This window comes from Manacus candei, unplaced genomic scaffold (genome assembly GCF_025592945.1).
Source record: "Manacus candei isolate 608988 ecotype Guabito, Panama unplaced genomic scaffold, ASM2559294v1 h1tg000064l, whole genome shotgun sequence".
Lineage (NCBI taxonomy): Eukaryota > Metazoa > Chordata > Aves > Passeriformes > Pipridae > Manacus > Manacus candei.
This window is the reverse complement of record NW_026138112.1, coordinates 3,322,503-3,344,000: the sequence shown is the minus strand read 5'-3', so window position 1 is coordinate 3,344,000 and position 21,498 is coordinate 3,322,503. Positions and strand designations below refer to the sequence as shown.

Below are 21,498 nucleotides of genomic sequence, written 5' to 3'. Positions count from 1 at the left end.
GATCCTGGCAGTGTCTTGAAAAGTCAGCTCCTTGACCAAAATCTCTGTGTTATGTCAAATTCTGTTTAAAGTCAACCCTGAGGAAAACCACAAGTTCACTAGTTATCTTCTAAATAGTTCCAGTTCTTTTAAATCATTTTACTATTGCTGACACTTCATGGCTGAACAGAAATGCCAAATTACAAGATAAACAAAACTTAGTCTCTCTTACAAGAACAATATCTGTGATTTGCAGGATGAGAATTCATGCTGCACTGTCACAAATGAACAGGCATCAGTTTGGAGCAAGGAGGAGCCTGGGGGCTGGTTCCAACTTCTGGCCTTGTTATTGAGAATACTACTGTGACAGTAGTTTTAAAAACATAGGCACCTATCCTCTGCAGCAAGTAGTCACCACTAATCCTCTCTTTGCTGAGTCACTGAAGAACCTCCAATGGAACTACTTGGACTCAAAAGCAAGTTTCATGTTTAATTTCTTGTGGCTATTATGGATAGTAGCTCTTAACTGTAGTCTTATGTAAATATTCTCTGTCTTGTTCTCTGTTGAAAATTATTTCCAGTCCAGCACGTGCTCTCAGTGAGACAGATATGTTGTCACTGCTTCTGCTGTGATTGTTGGTTCAGGAGTTAACACCTTGAATCTCAATTGACTTCAGGTGTCAACATAGTTGGGATGAGAACTTGCTTTTGGGTTTCTAGTGGGTCATGGGAAATGAAGTTTATAATTTCTAAGCTGTGATTTAACATGTGTTTATCTTGAACTCTTCTGTCATAGTGTATTTGCATTTACTGGGACATCCCAAGCTAAATATTGATGCAGGGTTATGACTGAATTGGTAAAGCCTGTGTTTTTGGATAAGAACAAGCAGTTACTTAAATCTCCCTTTTTCTTTCTTGTTATAAATCCCTTTTTAGTTCATGTTCCAGGACTCCTGCTGGGCCATGACTGTACTTCATCTTGTTTTTCAGAAAAACCCTAAAAGTTGGCTCAGTTTTCTAAAGGGTCCTTCAGAGGACAGTCAGCTCTCTCAGACTCAGTGGGTTTCTTTCTCTCTGTTCACTTAGAGTAATGTTCCCAAAGCCTTTATTCCAGGCCCTTGCATGGGCTCCTCCCTGGGACTTCAGGGGTCCAGATGCTGCAGTCAGGAGGGTGTTACAGGGGACAGGAGTAGCAGTGGTTTTCAGTAGAAGTGCCAGTGCTGCTTGCTCTGAGTGCAGCACTTTCCCAGTAACCTCATGGCTCTGGACACCCTGGGGGAGCTGTGGCAGGAGCTGTGGGGCTCTCAGTTTGACCCAGATGTCTGGTTTTGTGTTCTAATGTAAATATAGTCAACATTTAAACCTATTGTTTAGAAAGTGTGGAAACTGAATGCAAGCAAATGAGACAAATGTTCTTTAGATGAAACAGCATCTGTGACCATGAAACCGGGACAGGGCTGCACTGAATGTCTTTATGTTGGAATGTTGAACTATTTCAGTTTTTAAATTTTTTTTCCTCTTTCTAAGCAGTGTCTGAGGAACAGAGAAGTTTTCTGGATATAAGCACTTTTGCTTTTACTGAGTTTATGTTTTTAAAATGTCTGTTTGCTTGGCCTTGAGTAAACAAGCCTCCAAAATATGGTGTTGAACAATCCTGGCTGCTAATATGTGTGTGATCAGTGTTTTTATGTGTGTATCCAACCCTGTTCAGACTGACTGAATTTCATGTCAGGCAAGGAAATATGAAATGTGTACAGTCTGCTGAGAGTCCAGGGTTGGCAGGTTTCTGGGATCCAGCAGTGATCTGCCCTTGACTCTGCAGCAAGTGTCAGACGTTGAGGAGGAAGCAGAAGAGGGAAAGTCCAACTTGGCTCCGAGACTGAGAAGCGGCACCTTTTTAGCATTTGACATGAAATAGAGACTGGCACCCAGGAACTGAGGTTCACTTGTCTCTTCTCAGTCACCCCAGGCCGTCGGGAGTGGGAACAGGCAAAGAAAAGAAAAAGTGCTGATTACTTTTTGGCAGGAGCACAGGCCCTGGTGAGGGCTGACTCCAGAAGAAGTGTTTCTTTTGGGCTTGGGGTACTCCTTGGTGATGGCTGCCTGACTTTGAGGGACCAAGTTTTCTCATTCCAGGAGGTGATGTATGCTGGGCAGAGCTGCTGAAAGAAGAGAATTGTCCTTGTGGCAGAGGCACAGCCAGTCTGTGCCATGTCAGGAGGGAGCTGTCAGGGAGAGAGCGGCCCCAGGCACCAAATGTCCCAGAAAGGAGGGATTAAGTTTTAGTAATAAGGCCCTATCCATGGCTTTGGGCAACCCAGAGGATCTCTGTAACCAATTACAGATTCCACATGGTTTGGGGATGGAATGCCTTTTGGCTGTGCAGCACTCAACAGGCTGCACCAGGGACTTCCAGCTGGGAAGGTTGTGTGTACATGATGAGGATCTCGGGAAAGAAAGCAACACGGAGGAGGAAGGATGGAGGAATATGATGGGAACACTTGCAGTTACCTGATGAGAGAGCTGTGGATCTCAGCCTTCTGTAATTCATCCTAGGGCCTGAAGTCACAGAAAGGTTGGTCACTGCTCCTGAACAGCATCCAAAAGACTCTGCCTGAACTAAGCAGCAGAAGCGGAAGTGCTGTGAAAGTTGCTGGTGCAGACAGGAAGGAGAAGAGGGCCAGGAAAGAAGCCAAGATACAAATAGCCATTAGTCTCGTGGCTGTGGCACCTGGAGTTGGGTTTTGATTTCAGGGAGGATGATGTGTGAGGCTGAAGGACCAAGTCCCTTTCCTTTTGGTTTCAGCACCATTCTGGCTGCAGGCATGGAGCTCTGGAGAGGCACACAGCGATCCAGTTTCTGTGGTCCGAAAGCCTTCAAATTAATTTAATTTTCATTAAACTAGGACACCCTGTCCGGTCACTGCAGGAAGTCTTTTAATCTATTGCAGACAAACCCCAGATGTTTCTGTGTGCATTATTTATTTTAAGTCCTTTCTGCACTGACCCTGGTGCACCATGTAGAAACTGTTTCTCTTTGTTAAATGCTGCTGCTTCCATTTACCCTTTGCTATGGAGACCAATAGCTCTGCTTTTTGTGCAGTATACAAATAAATGAATAAAACAAAAACAAAAAAAACAAACCCTCAAGGTTTTCTTGAATCAATTTTTTTTTTCTTGTGCAACTACCTTTCTTTTGATGTGGAAGTCTACACATTGCTGTACTGCCTTAGGGTTTGAATCCAGAGAAGACTTGTGAAATGTGCTGGTACAGCTGTTGCTACATGATTTGGAAAGGGATCCTGTAATATATTGCTGACCGTAACTTACTTTTCCAATCTGATAAGCTAAAAATGTCTTACTTCAATATGGTAATAAACGTAACCAGCTGTTGTGCAAAAAAAGGTCTTAAAATTACATATACAAGGTAGAAAAGAAAGGAAGGATATGCATGAAATTGTGAAAATGGCTTATTCGCTACTGAAATAAAAACATGTAGCACACATCCATCTCAGCTCAGATATCCTTACACTATACCTTTAACATTAACAAAGATTAGTATTCCAGTTCTGAATGTGGGGAAGTGGGGGTTTTTTCCATTCCCATTTTTCATTCTCATGAATGAGCAACAGTTGACTTTTTGCATTTTCTACCCCATGTTCCAGCTGAGTAAATTTTGGGACAATAATGTCAGCATGTCCCCTAGAGGAAAGAGTGTGAAATTTTGAAGGGAGAAAGGATTACAGTGATCACTGTGTGGGAAAGTGGCTAAGGATAAGTAATACAACGGCTCCAAAGGGAATTGTGCAAGAAACTGGAAAGAACATTTTTGAAAGTATTTGAATACTGGGGAATTTCCAAAGTAAAGCAGGAGTGAAAGATGAGCAGAGAAAAAGAAAAGGACAGAAAACAAGTTCTAGAAAACTGATTTTCTCTTTCCCTGTATGCTATTCCTCCACTTTTTAGGGAAGAAAGCACTTTCTTGTATTCTTGCACAAGGAAAGGGTTACCAGGGCCATTCAGAAGGAAGGGAAGTCATTGTGAAGCAATGCTGTTATCCCTGGAATCAAGACAGAGCCAGAAGCCTATGTCTGTTGTTGCACAATCAGCAGTAACCTTCGTTTTTTGTGCCAGGAAATGGCAAGGGCTGTTCATGGTGCTGCTTTTTATCCTTCTGTCAGCCTTTCCTTTGCTTTACTTGTGAAGTACATGAGGATCATAAGGGCAGTTAAGAACCTGCTCTTCCCACCTTCCCTAGCAGAGAAACTCAGCTTGCCCTGGTTTTTTATGTGTGCTGTCTCTCTGAGATCCTTACTGACTTGCAGCACTCACACATCTGGCTTGTATTTCCAGGACTTGTCCTTCCCAAAAAGCTGGAAGTGCAGTGGGGAGAGGACAGAGGTGCAGAGTTCTTAGGCCATGTTTAAGCTGGGATTCATGACAGGGGAGTCTAAGGCAAGTGTGAGTCTTTCCAGCAGCTTGTGGCTTCCCAGAGGCACATCCCTGTCCCTTTCTACCCTTCCTGTGCCAGTTCCACATGTTCTCCCTCACTCTCCCTTTCAGCACCAGCTCTGATGCTGGTGGATCTCACTGGATTCCAGTGAGATGGTAGGAGACTGCAGAACTCCAGAGGGGATGCTGTGTGTATGCTTTCATTTCTCAGGAGCTGCAGGGATAGGCAGAGATGGGACCTTCTGTCTCCACATGATCTCTTTGGCTTCCTTTGTTCTCTGATTGACCAGTCCTGCTCATTTTGGAGAGCAGATGAAATCCAGATGCTGGTCTTGACTCCTGACTCAAAGATTGCAATATGATTAAACACTTTGGAAAGGTTCACTGTTCTCAGCAGTACAGCTCTGTTATTTACCTGGTAATCCCAGAAAAGCCTCAGTTCTCATTTAGGGGATTTTTAGAAAATATTTCCCATGCTTGCTCCTCTTTCTGAGAGGATGAGGTTGTTTTCAGATGGTGTCTTAAGACAAAAGTCCCTGTTGTTTCTCTATACCCTTAACTAACACAAGGAACTTTAAAAAAAAAAAAGGCAAAAAGAAAAGGTTGTAGCAGCTGCTATTTTAGTCAATACAGAGTTCAGACAGAGTTTACTGTTGATATCTTTGGATGCATGCAATGCTCCCTTTTGTTTTCCGCTGCCAATACTTTCAACTGTTATATTATTATTGTACTAATGAGGTTCAGTCTTTAAGAAAACTGCTGGATTTGGTCCAGAAGGGCATTCAAGAGTTAAAGGCTGAATCAAAGTTTCACTGTTAATCTAACCTTGAGCATGGCTGCACTGTTACAGGAAGAGTGAAATGCTGATGCTTGCAGTAAACTGTGCCTGTGTATCCTCATCAAATAAAGTTAATGGAGAAGAGTTTCCCTTGGGCAGTGGTTTGTGCCATGTGTCCCACTAAGTAGAGCTGTGCAAAAGTTGAGTGTTGCACCAACAAGACTGTAAAGGTTACACATTGAAGGGGACAAGGAGACTCAGTCTTCATTTCTGTATCAAAAACACAAATGGGTTTGCCTGTGAGAGGCAGCTGTTGGTTGGAGTAGGTGATAACTATGTCCTGGCCTTCCCAGACATGATCTGGCAGATGACACTTGCTTTTACCTTTCTTGCTTCTTCCAAGTCTCCTCCTTGACTTCACAACAGTAGTTTTCCAGATAGAGATGTTTGATGTGCTGAGTTAAAAAGGAAATTTGATGGAAATTTGGAGACTACAGTTGAATTTTCTATGTCATTTGATGGAAGTGAATGGGCAAAATCCACTTGAATCTTGAGTCTGTTGGTACTGAATGGCCAGGGATTCCAGCCCTGTTATGAATTTAAAGGGAAGAGCTTTCCCGGAAAGCACCAGAATGATGATTCTTCAAGTGTTATAGAGTAATTTTCAAAAACAGAACATCAAAGTCATATAGGGATTGAGAAATTCTACAAGATCAGCAATGTTTTGCAATGGAATGAAATGAAGAGTCACACTAGAGATGAGGATGCTTGTTTGCACATGCCAAGTGTATTTGCCAAATGAGACAGAGGCGTGGAGACCAAGAAATTATTACCTAGGGACCATGGTTTTATCTCAGACAAAACAACGTATTTTTTTTGGACTATCTTCGGTTCCCCAAGATAACCTTACGGGAATATATAACTGTAATAAAGACACTTCAGCCTATCAAATCCATTCCTTGAGATATGACACCTGAAATAATATTGCTTAGTTATGAGATAAAGTTTAGCAGGAGAGGCTCAAAGTCTGCACTGAAATGCGTGTGTAAATCTGTGCAGGTGCATTCCCCTTCTCCCAAATCTAGCTGGGAAAGGATCACAGGTAACATCTTTTAGAAAGACAGATGTGGAACCCTATCTTTAAGTTCTTGAGTGCAAGGAGAACTGTATAATTAAGAGGCTCTTACAGAGCTATTTCACTGTGTAACAATTCACGTGCTCATCGCTGCTCTGTCAGGGATCAGGTTCTAGCCTTGTATATTGTATTTAGCTTTTACATCTTTGAGTGGTCATATGGAAAAAAAATACCCCAAGTTTGCAGTGTAGGACTGACGTAATTTTCGTGGTGATTTACCATGTGGACCACCTTTGTTAGCTAATTTGCTTTGTGTGGCAAGAATAGAAGCCAAGAATGTGTGAAGCCAAGAAGCAGTGTAGAAGTGCACTTCTCTTTGAAGTGCTCCAGCAGTGAATGTGTTAAATGTTTTCATCAGAGACTTAAAAAAAAAAGGCATGTGGTGGATCTGCAAGAAAAAGTTTACTTTCTTAAAGAGAATGAAAAGCCTCTCACACCTAGGAGAGTAGGAAAGAAGGAATACACCGTTCCCTTTTTCACAGCTTTTAATCTTAAAAACAATGTAATTCTCAGTCGCTGGGGGCAGAGCCCACTGAAACGGGACCTCCCTCACAAAACTGCCGGGATCCTCTTATTTCCACCCCGAGCAAAGCAGGCGCCTTCTCGAAAGGAGTGAAAGCCTCCCAGCTCCTCCGGCGGCGCGGGAATAACCATGTCCACGGGGAAGATCTGCTGCCTGGTGCTGCTGACCCTGGGGGTGCTGGCGGTGGCCGTGACACTCGTGGTCATCCTGAACCAGCCCCGGTGCGGTCCCCAGCGCTACCTGCACGGGGCCGTGGCTGCCGACACCGAGACCTGCTCTAACATCGGCCGGTATGTGCGCGGACCCCTCGGCTCTTCGGGTCACTTGTCGTGCATGTCGTGCCCCGCGGTGACAGACAGGACAGGCACTAACCACGGGAGTGCGCCAGGTTTCTGCCCGTCCCCGCTTCGGGGCTGAGCAGCGATGCTGGTCCCTGCGTGGAGCAGCTCGGGGGGCAGACGGAGCCCCTGCTCTGAGGTTGATGCTCATTTTCATTATCCAGTGTCGCAAAAATTTGCAGCTCTGCAAGCCCGTGGATTTTTGGAGGGTATAAATATTTATAGTATACAAATACAAGGCTGTTTTTAAGTGGGGAAGTGGGAAATTTACTGTTCACAGCATGGTGGTGGGTCAGGTAAGTGGCTTAGAAATAAGAAGTTAGAGGAGCTTGCAGAGAGCTGCAGCTGGGCTTCAACAGAGGCAAGGAAGGCCAGACTGAGAGGGAAAGGAGGGCTGGGCATCCCAGTCTTTAGCAGGGGATATATTTCTGGACTGAAGCCTGCAGCAGGTGTGTCTGGTATGAATTAAAAAACCAAAGGCCAGATTTAATTGAAATTAATCCAAGACAGTATAAGTACAAAAGACATACTGGCATCACTTGGAAAGAAAGATGTAGGTTTAAAAAATTTTCCATCTGCCGAGGTTGTACCGCTCCAGTTTATGTAATAACTTCTCTCTCAAACATTTTGACTCCCATGTTATTATTTTACTGCTACTGTTCCTACTGTTATTAAATGCTTGTATACACAAAAGCAGAAGGCTGCAGGTTTACACGATGTGTGGGATGCTGGAGCTGTGTGCTCTACTTTGTGGCTGGAGGAGTGAGATGAGGTTTAGTGCCCTTATACCACACTTTACCATGTCTCTCATGGGATTCTTGCAATGACATGCTGACTCAGCAATGACCAAACCCTAAAGCTGAAACTAAGAGTCAGGAAGGACCTAGGACTAGATGTTCTTATCAGATCTTGTCAGCTGTAGCACTGAGATATCTCTACAGAGGTAGAGCACCACGCTTTGATTGAGGGTCATGTGTCTCTCTAGGACTTTGTGCTACAATTAATCTCATTGCAGCAGTGATCCCTATAAAAGGAGACAAGTTATTGAACAGGGTGTGGTCTGGCTAATGAGAAAGATAATGGTCCTAAATTCTCCAGGCATAACTTCCTGGGAAGTGGCAGGTCTCTGTCTGAAAGTGGGTGAGCCATGCTCAGAGAGCCACGTGTGACATACCAAGAGCCAGCTCAGAGAGTGTTTTCTGTTGTATTTCAGTCTCCAGAGAGGCTGGAGAGAAAGCTGCTGATTGAGGGACAGTCTGCAGACTGGGATGAAGATCTTCATCAGGGAATGCTCCTCCAGGCACAAGTGTTTCTGGGGACATGGTGAGGGGTGTATGGCATTGGTTTCGGAGGGACAGTGGCAGTACAAGGTGTGCAACCTCTTACACAATTGTGAATGTGGCTGGAAAACTTGGGTGAGAATTTGGTGCTTTTCAGGGTTTGGGAAAATGTGCCTGATGTTACATGTTAAGGTCTTAATGCATTGCATTGAAATCCATACCATACGATCTCAAAGCTTCTTTCTATAGTTGTTTTTCACTGCCAATTATCCCAGAACCATGGTTTTCCCTGGCACCAGGCTTTGTACATGTGCTGCTTCATAGCCCATAATCCAGGGGCTCTGGGGAGCACTATCCCAGGTCAGGGTAATGGTCCTTCTAACCTGCTGTCTTGGGCCTTCTGCGGAGGTGACTCAGTTTCTCAGGAAGCCCTGATTTCCTTCCTCTTTTGTCATCAATTAAAAGCTTCAGTTTCAGAAAAACACCACACAGGGACATTGGTGTGGTGAGTCCATCCCCTGCTGCAAGGAGATGGATGGGCAAGCCTGAGCCTCAGCCTCCAAGTTCAGAGTTACAGCCAGGGAGCAGCTTGCTCCAGGGAGGACAAAAGCCATGCAGACCCCAAACAGAAAGCCCCGTGGTTCCCTACCATTTCTTTTCTTCCCACTTGTCCCTATGCTGTTGCCTGACGAGCAGTGGTTCCGAGGCATTTACGGAAACAAAGGAAAGCCACAATCAGTGTTCCTGCTGGCAGCATCCTGTTCCCAGCCCCAGCAGGACCCAGCCATATCAATGGATGTAAAATAAACAGCAGTCCCTATGTTTGCTTTGTGTTCCCGTGCAGCTTCTGGGAGCAGTTGCACTGCAATTAATGAACAATTACACTTTCCCTTCTGGCTTTGCCTTATCTGAGCAATAACCCAATAAAACAGTCAGAAACCTTCCTAGCAAACACAGTGCTGGCTACTGGCAGGGTATGCAGGAAACACCACCCCATTTCCACTGCAAGGAAAAGATGTTTTTCAGCTGTGCTTGATCCCTCAAGAAGAACTTGTTGAGACACATTTCTGTAGCAGAACCTCATTGCTGTCAGCAGCTTGAGGGTATCCTAATGCCTGTGTGTTCTTTAATGTGGCTGTGCCTAGTTAGTAACAGTTGTGGGTTTTTTACTGTTTGTTTTTTTCTATTTATTTGTTGGTTTTGTCTTTGGGAGTACAGGGAGATGATGGGGGTGTTTCTGTGCTAATATCACATAAGCCCAGCTGCAGGAGCAATGAAGTTATATTGTGCTAATTGACACGTTATGTCTCGGGAGTTTGCTTCACATGGACCCATCATTCCTGCTTCAGTGCCCCGTCCAGCTGACCAGCATGTGCCTTTTTATTGGGAATAGCACTTAGGGACATAGGGATCAGTTGTTTGGTTCCCAGCATGTGGAAAGCTCTCTCCTGTGCATCCTCCTCCACATCTGGGAACTCCTTGCCATCTCCTTTTGTCAACAGCATTTGTGAGCAGCTGCAGATCTCTCTGTCCATAACTCCCAGGGGAAGACCAGCCTCACACAGGTCTGGTCCCTGGTTGCTCTTTCCTCCTGCAGACTGCCCCTTCTTTCCCTCTATCTGTTCCTTCTCACTCCCACAGAGGAAGGCTCCTCTCTGTGCTCTCACACCCCTCACTGCTGCCAGTAGCTTTCTCCACCTGCTACCTGCTCTCCTCAAGCTGGGGCTGCCTTGCAGGGGCCCCAAGGAGGCATTTTTATGTGGTCCCTCCATTCTGTAATTCCTGGATTTTAACATTGTCTTTTTTCTCCCTTTCCACCACAGGGACATCCTGAAAAGTGGAGGCACAGCTGTGGATGCTGCCATTGCTGGCTTGATCTGCACCTCAGTGATGAATCCTCAGAGTTCAGGCCTGGGTGGTGGGGTCGTATTTACCATCTATAATGCCAGCACAGGTATGGGCCAGCCCTGGCCTCTTCATGGTGCCCTGTCCCTGTGCAGACACCCAGCTGCCGTGGAGAAGCCAAAATCCTTCCTGTTCTCTCAGAGCAGTATTTTGAATATAAAAGCTGCATCCTCCGATCACAAACCAGGCTTCTCCTCCTAACCCGAAGCATCCATCACATGGAGCTGTGATCATCATTTCACAGCGAGGACGTGTGTGGGGAAGAAAGAGCTTTGATATAAAATGAATTGAGTTTGCCTCTCCAGAGCAATCCCAAATTTCAAAGTCACACAGCAGGCTGCAGCAAGGTGTGAGCAGTGCTGAGATGCCACTGGGCTGCCATGGAAGCAGAAAGGAGCAGAGTGAGGTGTGTGCTGGAAATGAGCTCATCTGAGCCCTTGGGCTGGGACTTCAGGGGCTCATCCTGCCCCAGCAGCTCAGGCAGTGCCTACTGCCATGGGGGCTGCATCTCACTGCCCTCTCTGGCATGGGAATTCCCAAAGCAGCAGGGAGACCTGTTCCCAGGAGATGCCTCTTCACTTCAGAAGTCTAAATCTGACAATATTCAGGGCCTGCTGGGAAGCCTTCCTGTGTTTGGCTTAACCTCTAGTGCTGTGTTCTTGCTTTTATGTTTTTAATGTGGGGGTTTTTTAAGTCTTGGCTTCCAAAAGCCCCCAGAGCTTACAGATCTAAATAGTAAAATCAACAATGAACACAGTAACAATACCAGAATTTTAAAACCCCTGCCAAGTAGTCTTACAGAGTCATGAATCTGGAAACACTTGGCTGTATCTCATGCAAAAGCTTAATTTGGCAGAACACCTATATTTTTTTTTCCTTTCCTTTTGGCAGAGGTAACTTTGTTTCTTGACAACAGTCCTCTTCTGCTACCTGAGCTGCCCATGGCCCTGCACAGCTCTGGTGCTTGGTACACCAGGGAGCACTGTGGGCTCCTGCAGCAGAGCTGGCTCTGGGAACTGTCACAGAAAAGGATAAATGCAAGGGAGAGAAGTAGGCAAAATGATAGGCTAGACCTGAAATACAAGTCAATACAGTGCAGGTTTTGTTGGGTTTGGCTTTGTTTATATTTTCCTTTTAAGCTCCCTGATATATAGAGGCTCCTTCAGTATCACCATTCTGCTCATAAACACGATGGACCTGCCTCACCATCACCTGGTAAATGACCCTCCAAGGAACTTGAGGCTCATGTTATGTCTCTGACATGTCCCACCTGCAGAGGAAGTGCAGGAACCTAAAAATCAGGTGTAGAGCAGCACGTTCCAGCCACGTCCCAGGCCCAAGAACCCTGGGGGGAACCTTAACTGGCTGGAGACAAGTCCTGGCCTTGTCCCTGTACCTTCATTGTCTCCAAGTAGGTGCTGTTTGGTTTGCTCTAAATAAAAGCAAGGGAGCAAAGGACAAGGTGTGCTGAGACCTGACCCTGCAGGTGCACTGGACACACTTGGCAAACGTCTCCATTTAGGGCAGCTGAGCTCTGGGCCAGCAGCATGTGTGGTACTACAGCTGAAAATGTGATGTTCACCTGCTTCAGGAAGACAGTGTCATGCCTTTCCCTCTTCTCCTCTCTAGGAACAGTCGAGGTGATCAACGCCCGCGAGACAGTCCCACGAGTGTTTCCTCACAATTTACTGTCTGGCTGTGGCCCTGGTTTCCACACTGGTAAGGACACAGACTGGGCCACGAGGGATCTGTGCCCTCCTGGCGCACACAAAGCTCAGGGTGGGGAACCGAGAACCTCGCTGACTTTATCTGGAGTTTCATTTAATTTAACACACTCTACCTGGACTGGCTTTTGCAAAAGCAAGAAAAAATACTAGGTCCATAACTAAGTGACACTGGCAGCCTGACTAGCGAGGAGGGTGGGGAGCCAACATGAGGAGAAATCACAATGTAATTTCTCTTTGTAGGAAATCTGCAGTTCAAGACCAGATTTCCCAAAGGACTCACTCATTTCCCAGCAGTTTTTACAGAGAAAAATGAAGTCAATAACTTCTCAACTTTCTGGAAATGAAAGAAATCAATCTAATGTGCTTGTCCCTGTCCATATGTTGGGGAAGCACCCTGGCACATTGGGATTTGAGTTGCTGGGCTCAGGCACTCTTGCTTTAGCAGCACATCTTGGATTCTCTACATTTCTTGCTCTGTTCATTCTCCTTTCCTAGCACATTTTCTTTTGGTGCATGTCCTAGTTCCTGGAGGAGATGTTCTTATCCTTGGAAGAAGAGCCTGAAAAGGAATCAGGTATAACTGGTTGAAAGGGACAGCTGGAGGTCTCTGGTCCAGCTCCTGCACAAAGCAGTGATATCAGGGTTAGCTCAGGCTGCTCAGGGCCTCGCCCTGTGATGGTTTTGAGTTTCTCCAAGGATGAAGAACTTCACAGCTTCACTTGCTCTGGTGTCTGACCAGGCTCCACAAGTGCTTTGTCTCCAAAATCCAGCTGACACCTCCCTTGCTGCAGCATGTGCCTGTTGCCTGTTTTGCTTTCACCTCACCTCTGAGTCTGGCTCTGGCCTCTCTATACCCTTCTGTTGGACAGTGGAAGAGATAGATGAACAGACAAGGGTAATAAACAAACCAAGCCTGCTTTTAGATGCCTTGGTTGCCTCTACAAAATCACACTTCCATTGGAGTGCTTTGCCAATGACTGCCTGGGTGTGACACTGCTGCTGTGCTCTTCAGGTGCCCCCTGGATTGGTGTGCCAGGAGAACTCCGTGGGTATGAGGAAGCCCACAAGCGATATGGCCGCTTACCATGGAAAGACCTCTTTGAACCAACCATCAAGCTCCTTTCAGAGCCACTTGTCATTTCCCCAGTTGTGGACAAAATAATCAGTGACCCAAACTTCTCCATGCGAGGAAAAGACCTGTGGTAAGACCCATGAATGAAACTGCAGCTTGAGAACCACTGTTCCCTCAGCCTCAGACCCTTCCTCTGAGATGCTGACGTGGAACACAGGCTGCTGCTGTGGCTTGTGCTCAGGGAATACTAGCTATGGAGTGGGAGGGAATCAGAGAAGTGGATTTTTAAAATATTTTTTTTCTGTCAGCAACTTTTTTTTTTTTTTTTAAATTTAGAGTGGCTTGGCACAGCAAAACAGTCTGCTAAGCATGATTACTGATGAGAAGGAGCTGGCTGTATGTAGCCTGCCTCCATCTGTGTGGAAATTGTCCCCTGACAGCAGGGCCCTATGGCAGACACTCATTTGGAGGAGCCCCAATGACCTGAGCCATGGTCAAAGTGTTGAGTTCTGTGGAGGAAACTGTCTGGGGAAGGAGTGCCTGGTGCTATGAGAGCTTTCCTCCATGTAGCCTGCAGTGTAGCACTGCCTTGGAAAGTACAAGATGTGCATAAACTAGATCAGCTTTGGGCAGGAAAAAAGAGATTATTGGCCCTGGGGACAGAGCAAGCACGTGCAGTAAACTGATGAATGTTCTTCTTTAACAGCCCACTGCTATGTGATGGTCAAAGGTTTCTGAAGAGGGGAGAGACCTTCAGGTGGCCAGCCCTGCTGCAAACACTGCAAACTGTAGCAGAACATGGAGCCGCAGCATTTTATGAGGGACAGATAGGAAAGGCACTGGTGGAGGATGCCAGGAAGGCTGGTAGGTAACAGATATAGTCAGTCCTGATAGACAAGCCTTTTCCCAGCTGTTGGCTCTCAGTGAGCCTGTGCCAGGGGAAAGCCAACACAAGTCTTTTGCTTGCTGCTCGGGATGGTACCTGGCATGGGAAGAGGCCACCTTTGCCCAGTTCTTATAACGCAGACCCAGAAGCAGCACTGAGACCATCTGCTGCTCTGGCCTTACCCCCCCAGTGCTCATGCAGTGGCCTGTCTGACTCCCTCAGGCTTTGTGGCATCCTGGGGTTTGGCAGCAGATCAGGACCGGTGACGACAGTGCTGTGCTTGGTGGAAGGAATTTGGGATATACAGGGATGCCTCTTCACAGTGCCCTGTTGTAGCAGTCCACAGCACCAGGACCAGTTGATGTGCTAATGCCAGCCACTGGTTCTCTGTTGAAGGGTCCAGTCTCTCCGTGGAGGACCTTCGGACGTACCGAGCAGAGGTGTCCCCAGCTCTGAACATCACCCTCAACAACCACACCACGGTGTTTGCCCCGGGACCGCCCATGGGAGGTGCAGTGCTCATGTTCATCCTCAAGGTATTGGAAGGTAAATTCCTAGTGGAAAAGGGGGAGCAAAAGGTTTTCAGGGAGTGTTGCTCCAGAGTGGTAAACCAGTAATGGGCAGAAATGGATCTGGCAAGCCAGAATGGGCCCCAGAGCAGCAGTGCAACCATGCTATGCAGCAGGGTGATGACCTGTCTCACTCATACACTGGATCAGCATCACTGTAGCTGCTGCAAAGGCCAAAGGATACACAATTTTCCCAAGGCTTCAAAATAAATTGAAGTCACAGTGAAAATTAGTACTCGGTTGTTTCTGTGTCTATACCCTACTAAAGCATAGGGGAGACTTGGTAAGAACTGGGATTGGAAAAAAGGAGGCTACTTTGAGCTTTTTTTACACTTCTTGAAAAAACATTGCCTTGGGCCTATTAACAAAATTATTCCATCCTGCTCCATAGAGTATAAACTCCATGAAGCATCACTGGCAACACCTGAGGAGAAGGTAGAAACCTACCATCACATTGCAGAGGCTCTGAAGTTTGGCAACATGCTAAGATCTCACATGAGTGACCCAGCCTTCTCTAGAGCTCAGGTGAGCTGACAGTGCATGGGTACAGTCCTATAGCACCAAACAACACTCTGGCACTCTCCTGCTTTGCACCCATGGAAGGGAAGAAAATACTTAGAGCTGCTAGTGAAGAGCAGTGTGGCTCAGTTGGCCAAAGCAGAGGCAGGATTATGCTGTTTACTCTGAAGCTTCAGCTGTAGGCTGGCACTCACTTGCCTGATAAAGGACAAGCACATGCTTGAGCCAATGCTGAAGGGCCTCAGTACTGAGCTGGTTTTGTTTTCTGGGATGAGAGTGGCTTGGGGCTGAATGCTGCCAGTGCAGGGCCCCAAGCTCTGGCTATTGAGGCTGAATTCCCCAGACTTCCACGTACCCAAAGACATGCCCACACCATGGTGGCACCAGCTCAGTGTCCTTGCTGTGATTGCAGGTGACTGTGGGGACCATGCTGTCTGACAGGTTTGTTGAGCTTGTCAGGCACCGAATAGACACTCGTGGTGACCACCCACTCAGCCATTACAACTTGTTGGAGTCCATCTACAACGGCGAATACAAAAGCATGGGCACAAGCCACATCTCTGTGCTCGCTGCAGATGGCAGCGCTGTGTCCGCCACCAGCACCATCAACTACCCGTGAGTAGCCAGGGGTTGGAGACTGAGTCACACAGGCCATGTGTCAGGTTCACAGGGTACTTCAGAGGTTCACAGGCCCTTGGGCTTCACTGATTTAGGCAGCTCCTTACTTGGGAATGCCTTTTCCATGTGACAGCAAAGGTCTGTGAGCATCAGCTCCAAGGACCATCACAATTCAGGAGGATGCAAGAACTTGCTGAGCTATTGCTGAGTTTCTGTGGGTTGGGCAAATCCCCACAGGCAATAGTAACAGGGAGTTTGTCTCTGGCAGCAGCAGCAGCAGAAATTCCTTTTGGACACTCTTGCTGGGGCAGTTGCAAGCTGGGAGGAAAAAGAGGTAACCCACAGGGTGCCTTGTTCAGTTAATGTCATCAACAACAGGAGAGCCCTGGGCACTGAAAGGCTTCATCTTTCCCCCCTGCAGGTTTGGCTCCTTCGTGTATTCTAACCAAACCGGGATCATTTTAAACAATGAACTTGCTGATTTCTGCACAGCAAACAGAAGCATTAACCCAGGTGAGCATTCCCATCCTCAAAATAAAGCACAGGGCCAGGAGATGGACACACAGGCTGTGTACAAGTGGGCAGGGACTACCTGTAAACTACAGGTACTCTTTCCTTTCGTAGGTCTGGATGAGAGCAAGTTTGTTTCAGACTAAAAGAGGATAAAGCCCTGTAGTGTGTCTGTCTACTCACATATCCCCTTGCATGGATACACAGGAGTTTTGGATTCTGACCAGAGAAATCAGAAATTAAAAAAAGTGATGAAGCTGATCACTGATTATTGGGGGGAGGAAGAAGTGAAGAAACTACTGCTAAGACAAGACATTTTAGGTTCACCTCTGATTCTAAATATATAGCTGCTGCACAGTCAGTAATGCTACAGCCTTGCACTGAGCTCTGTAACACAGCAGTGCTGGTGCAGACACAGCTCTGTGCAATCAGCTATCCCTGGTGCAGGGTCCCTCGGGCCTGCCAGGAGAGGACATCGTGGCAGGATTGCTGACAAGGGTTCCTCAGCTGGGCTGAACAAGCTGCAGGAGCCCTGAATACTTGTAGGATACCCTGTTCTGCATCAAGAGGAGCTTCCTGTTCAGACTGTGCCATAAAGGTCCAGCTTCTTGGGAGACAGGCCTTTGGCACAAGGAAACTCATTTTTCTGGAAGTCTTGAGATTCTTGAGGAAGGAGTAGTAGTTTGGTTTTCTGTGGGAAATACAAGGATGGTGAGATAGGTGAACTTGTGTCCCTCCAATCTTGTTAAGAGCCACATGGAAAGAATAATACTCTCTGTCTCTGCTCTAGGAGAGAAGCCTACCTCAGCAATGGTGCCTTCCATCCTCATCTCCAAGACAGGAGACATGCTGGTGATCGGGGGAGCAGGTGGGGGCTGGATTATCAGTGCTACCACCATGGTAAGTGAACAGCTACCACACAGCAACGGTTTGCACTGAGCAAGGGGAGCACACACCGTCCTGAGCTACTCAGCTCCCCTCAGGTCTTGATGCCTTGGTGGTTTTTTTTTTTTTTTTTGCAATTTAGAAGTCATAGAGGCTGCAGGCTGGAGGCCAGGGAAAGCACTCTGGGAAGAATTATTATGTGTTCACCCTGTTCTTTTACTTACTCTGAGCATCTGATATTGGTCCCCATGAAAGCAGGAGAGCAGGCTGGTAGGACTGGGAGTCTGGCTCAGTGCAGCCTGTTGAACAGTCCAGGTTGCAGGCAGGACTTACAGCAGATCTGCTCTAGCTGAACACCAGTGCAGGGGTTGGCAGCACGTGACCCAGGTTCTTTCTGAGTATCTCCAGTCAGGCAGTGTGGGGTTTGGTTCATTGCAGGCCATAATAAACAAGCTGTGGTTTGGCTACGACTTGGAACGCGCCATTTCAGCTCCCGTCATGCACACTCTGGGCGACGGTGTCGTCTTTGAGGGGCATTTCAGCGAGGTGAGTGGCCTTGATTGGCTCTTCTTGTCTTCTCCTCTTGGTGGAAAGCAGATTGCTCTTGTAACTCTCCTGAATAATCTGTATTTTGCCTCTGGCTAACCTCCTTCTTGTTTAAATCTCACTTTCTCAACCTGACTCCACATACGCATCCTTCATTTTCACAACTGGCAATGCCAAGACCTCAGGCCCCTGCTCCATTCACCCCATTTCCTCTTCTCTCCCCCACAGGAAGTTAGGAGTGGCCTGCTGAGAAGAGGACATAAAGAAAAGAAAGATAAATTTGTAATGAATGTTGTGCAGGGAATTTCCAAGGAAGGAAAATGCATCTCTGCTTACTCTGATAAAAGGAAGCTGGGGAAGTCGGCTGGATATTAGCATGGAATGCCATCACAACTCACAAAGCCAAAGGAGATAACTAGATCCAGAACATGCTTTCCTTCAACATGCCCATAATTGCCTGTTCCCACCAAGATGCCTCCTGGAGCATGGGCAAAACCTGTGACTACACCTAATTCCAGCAGACTGCAGGTACCCTCGGGCAGCATAAGGAGAGGTCAGCCAGCCTTGTTTAGAGCTACACCTTCCATTACTTCTGTGATATACTGAAAAACATATTTCTTGAGCACATCAGCTACTCAGAATGAAAGAATAAAAAGTGGGAAAGGAAAATTGGTCCAAACCTCACCAGGAACACTGTGAAATGACCCAGCTGTATCTTCTGTTCCTGCTGGAGTCTCAGCTAAGAGTAGAATTGATTTCTTTCAGGCTGTTCCATAAGAAGCTTATTACTACTGGAGCTCAGTAATGTGAAATACAGAACTATTTTGGCTATGAAGACTACAAGGAGTGTAGGACTGGGAGTCTGGCTCAGTGCAGCCTGTTGAACAGTCCAGGTTTGCACCATGCTGCAGGCAGGACTTAGGGCAGATCTGCTCTGGCTGAGCACCAGTGCAGGGGTCAGGATTTTAAAATCTGAAGCATCCAGGCTTAGAGGGTGGGTTTGGAAAGGGAAGACATGCTGCTGGTTTTGGAAGCTTTAGAACTTTCTTCAAAATGCAAAGGAAACACGATCAGGAGACGTCACTTGTAGCCATGAGCTCAGCCTGGCCAGGCAAACACCAGGACTGCTGGGGAGTGATGCAGCACCACCAGGCATTAGCAGAATTCTCTTCTCCCACAGCCTGTGCACATGCACCAAATCCCTGTTTACCACAGTCAGCCTCTAATGTTCCCTTCAGATCACAAGGAGGATGTTGTAGAACTCTAAGAACTATCACAGAGCAAGAAAACTTCTGGAGAAGAGACCTGAACTCATGGACCTGGACCCGAAAGGTCTTTTGCAGTTAATCCATGACGTTGCTCAAAATGGCCCTGAATCAAACATTTAAAAAAATAAAACCAAAAAAAGACAAAGCCCTCAAAGCTCTTCTCAAATATGCAGGGGCAAATTCCCAGAATCCCCCAAAACTCCATTTTCTGAAAGCTTATGAGCCTGACTGCCCTATGGGCACAGTGTTGTGTGTGTGTCTGGAAGTGAATCAAACCAGAGCCAGGCCTAGCAGAGCCCTCCCCTTCACACACATGGTCCATGGGTCTCCTAGTGCACAAACAAATACCATCCCTCTACAAACAGCATAACAAGCACACTCTATTAAAACCCACGAATTAAAACAAGGCCAGCTAGGTTTTATGCCAATGTTCTTAGCCACAAAGTCGGTCCCATAAGGCCGTCAATTTACTGAAATCTCAGCCTTCACTTGCATTTTAATGATGGTCTGAGCGAAGCTGACCAGAGCCAGACGTGTTTTCCTTCAGAATTGTCCACCAAGGACTGTAGCATGACCACCCCTGCATCAGAGCTAATGATTGCTACGTTACCAGATCGTAACCGCAGGCACTTTATCAAGGATCTGGAAGACAAGTTACTTCTGCACAGAGCCAGCTCCATGCACTCCTTTGTCCAGCTGGAATTTATCTTCATTCCCTGGTTCAGGAAGAACTACTGGTTTCTCCATCAGAGCTGCTTACTCAAGCCATGGCCCTGTGAGATGGGACTACAGTGCTGCTGAATGGGAACAGAGAAAGGGAATAGGCCCAAAGGCTGAGGGGGGTGGTATTTATGTTCATTTGGAAGGGGTTACATTTACTATGACTAACAAAAACCCCCAATCTACTTCATTTGCTGAAGTTTTCTACTTTGATTAACTCCCTTACCCCAGGTGCCAGTTCCTGGGTGAATTGGTTCTAGTGACAGAAATAACACCCCAACAGCAGAGCTGTGCAGGGGAAGCACTTACAGGTGCCAGACACCATCTGCAGCTCACACTGCAGCTCCAGACAGACTAACTAGACCGGAGGCTGGCTTTAGCAAGATCTGTAGCTATTTCCAGCTAACCCCACTGAGCTTAGAGTTTCCAGACAGCAACCGAGAGTGGCACTGGCTGGAGACAGGGAGACTGGCTTCCCTTCAAGGCCACCTTCAGCAGTGCTCTGGGCCCTCTCCATCACATTTCACTACAGAAAACCCAAATCACCAAGTAACTAAGTCTTCCATTACCTTCTCTTCTCACATACTTTAAGATAAAGCACCAGCATACTGCAGCCCTATCACCTTTCCAGTGCAGTAACATCACAGCTTCTTCCCACCATAAAGACATGGGAATATTATCTGTAGTCCAGTGCTCACTACAATTTAACTACTTTGCAACTGAGCCAACTGAGCAGTTTTAAAACCCACCACAGCTTTAATTTGCAAGGCAGAAAGAAATGGAACTGCAGACTTCTCACTGCAGCAGAGACTTCCAGTCCTGTAGTCCTCACTAGCAGAACACCTAGTGAAGCTGAGGAATTGTACCTGCCTTGGCACCTCTGCTCTTGCCCTGCCACCTCCTCACTGCTGCTGAAATCTGCTTGGGTCAGGAGCCTCTAAGTTTGGTCTCTCCCCATTCATGCTCCTCCCCACAAGAGAGCGTTATTTTTGTACTGAAATCAACTTACAGGGACTTTCAAAGCATCACTGTACAGAGGTTGCTCTATTTTCTAATGAAGTCTGTAAATTATACTTTTAATAAAGTGTTTCAAAACCCATCTGGGAATTTCTCCTCTAAACCAGTTGTGTATCCCAACACACAAGCAGTTGTTTGAGACAGGACTTCCATGCAGGTGTTCCCAGCAGTAACAGTTGTTCATTCTGGAGCCTCAGTATGCTGCTGGAGAAGCTGAGGAACAGCAGACTGCATGAGTAGCAGAGACACAGCATGAGTAGTGGAATGTGGTATCTGAGCAGGTGGCAGAAGTGCCTGCCCTGTGTACAGATATGTTATCCTGTAATTACAGCTTGCAGAAATATTCATAGGTTTGGGGTTTTTTTTTAAATGTAGGATGTAAGTGCAAGCTGTAGCCCAGTTTAGTTTTAACAAATCATTCCTCTGTAGTGATACTGCTAAAAACCTACCAACCAAATCCATTTCTGCAGAGTCAAGAACTGAAATGCGTTACAGGAACAATTGTAAACAGAAGTGTTTTTATCCATGGCAAAATCTGAGCTTTCCACGAAGGAAGTTTTGTAACACAGGTTATAAATAATAGGGAAGTTTTTTGACCAGCAAGAAGAAATTTAGAAACATAGGAACAACTGCTGCACCATGAACTGTTTGAGGCAGCCCAGCAGCAGTTACTCAGACTTCTTTCAGAAAGCATGATTCTCCATTTCCCAGAAAACAGTTCCCCTCCAGTACTGGAATAACTATAGTGTCTGTAAGGTTTCAATAACCTTA

At 46.5% G+C, this 21,498-nt stretch overlaps 1 protein-coding gene across 1 annotated transcript; it reads left to right on the top strand.

Moving 5' to 3' along the window:
- Positions 1-6,731: 6,731 nt before the first annotated feature.
- On the top strand, positions 6,732-20,815 carry GGT5 (gamma-glutamyltransferase 5). Its single transcript, XM_051805433.1, has 12 exons — positions 6,732-7,157; positions 10,309-10,439; positions 12,020-12,109; positions 13,130-13,319; positions 13,896-14,053; positions 14,472-14,621; positions 15,036-15,169; positions 15,576-15,778; positions 16,203-16,294; positions 17,082-17,191; positions 17,615-17,722; positions 17,951-20,815. The coding sequence occupies exons 1-12, from the start codon at positions 6,997-6,999 to the stop codon at positions 18,095-18,097; spliced, it is 1,674 nt and encodes a 557-aa protein (XP_051661393.1). The 5' UTR covers positions 6,732-6,996; the 3' UTR covers positions 18,098-20,815.
- Positions 20,816-21,498: the final 683 nt, after the last annotated feature.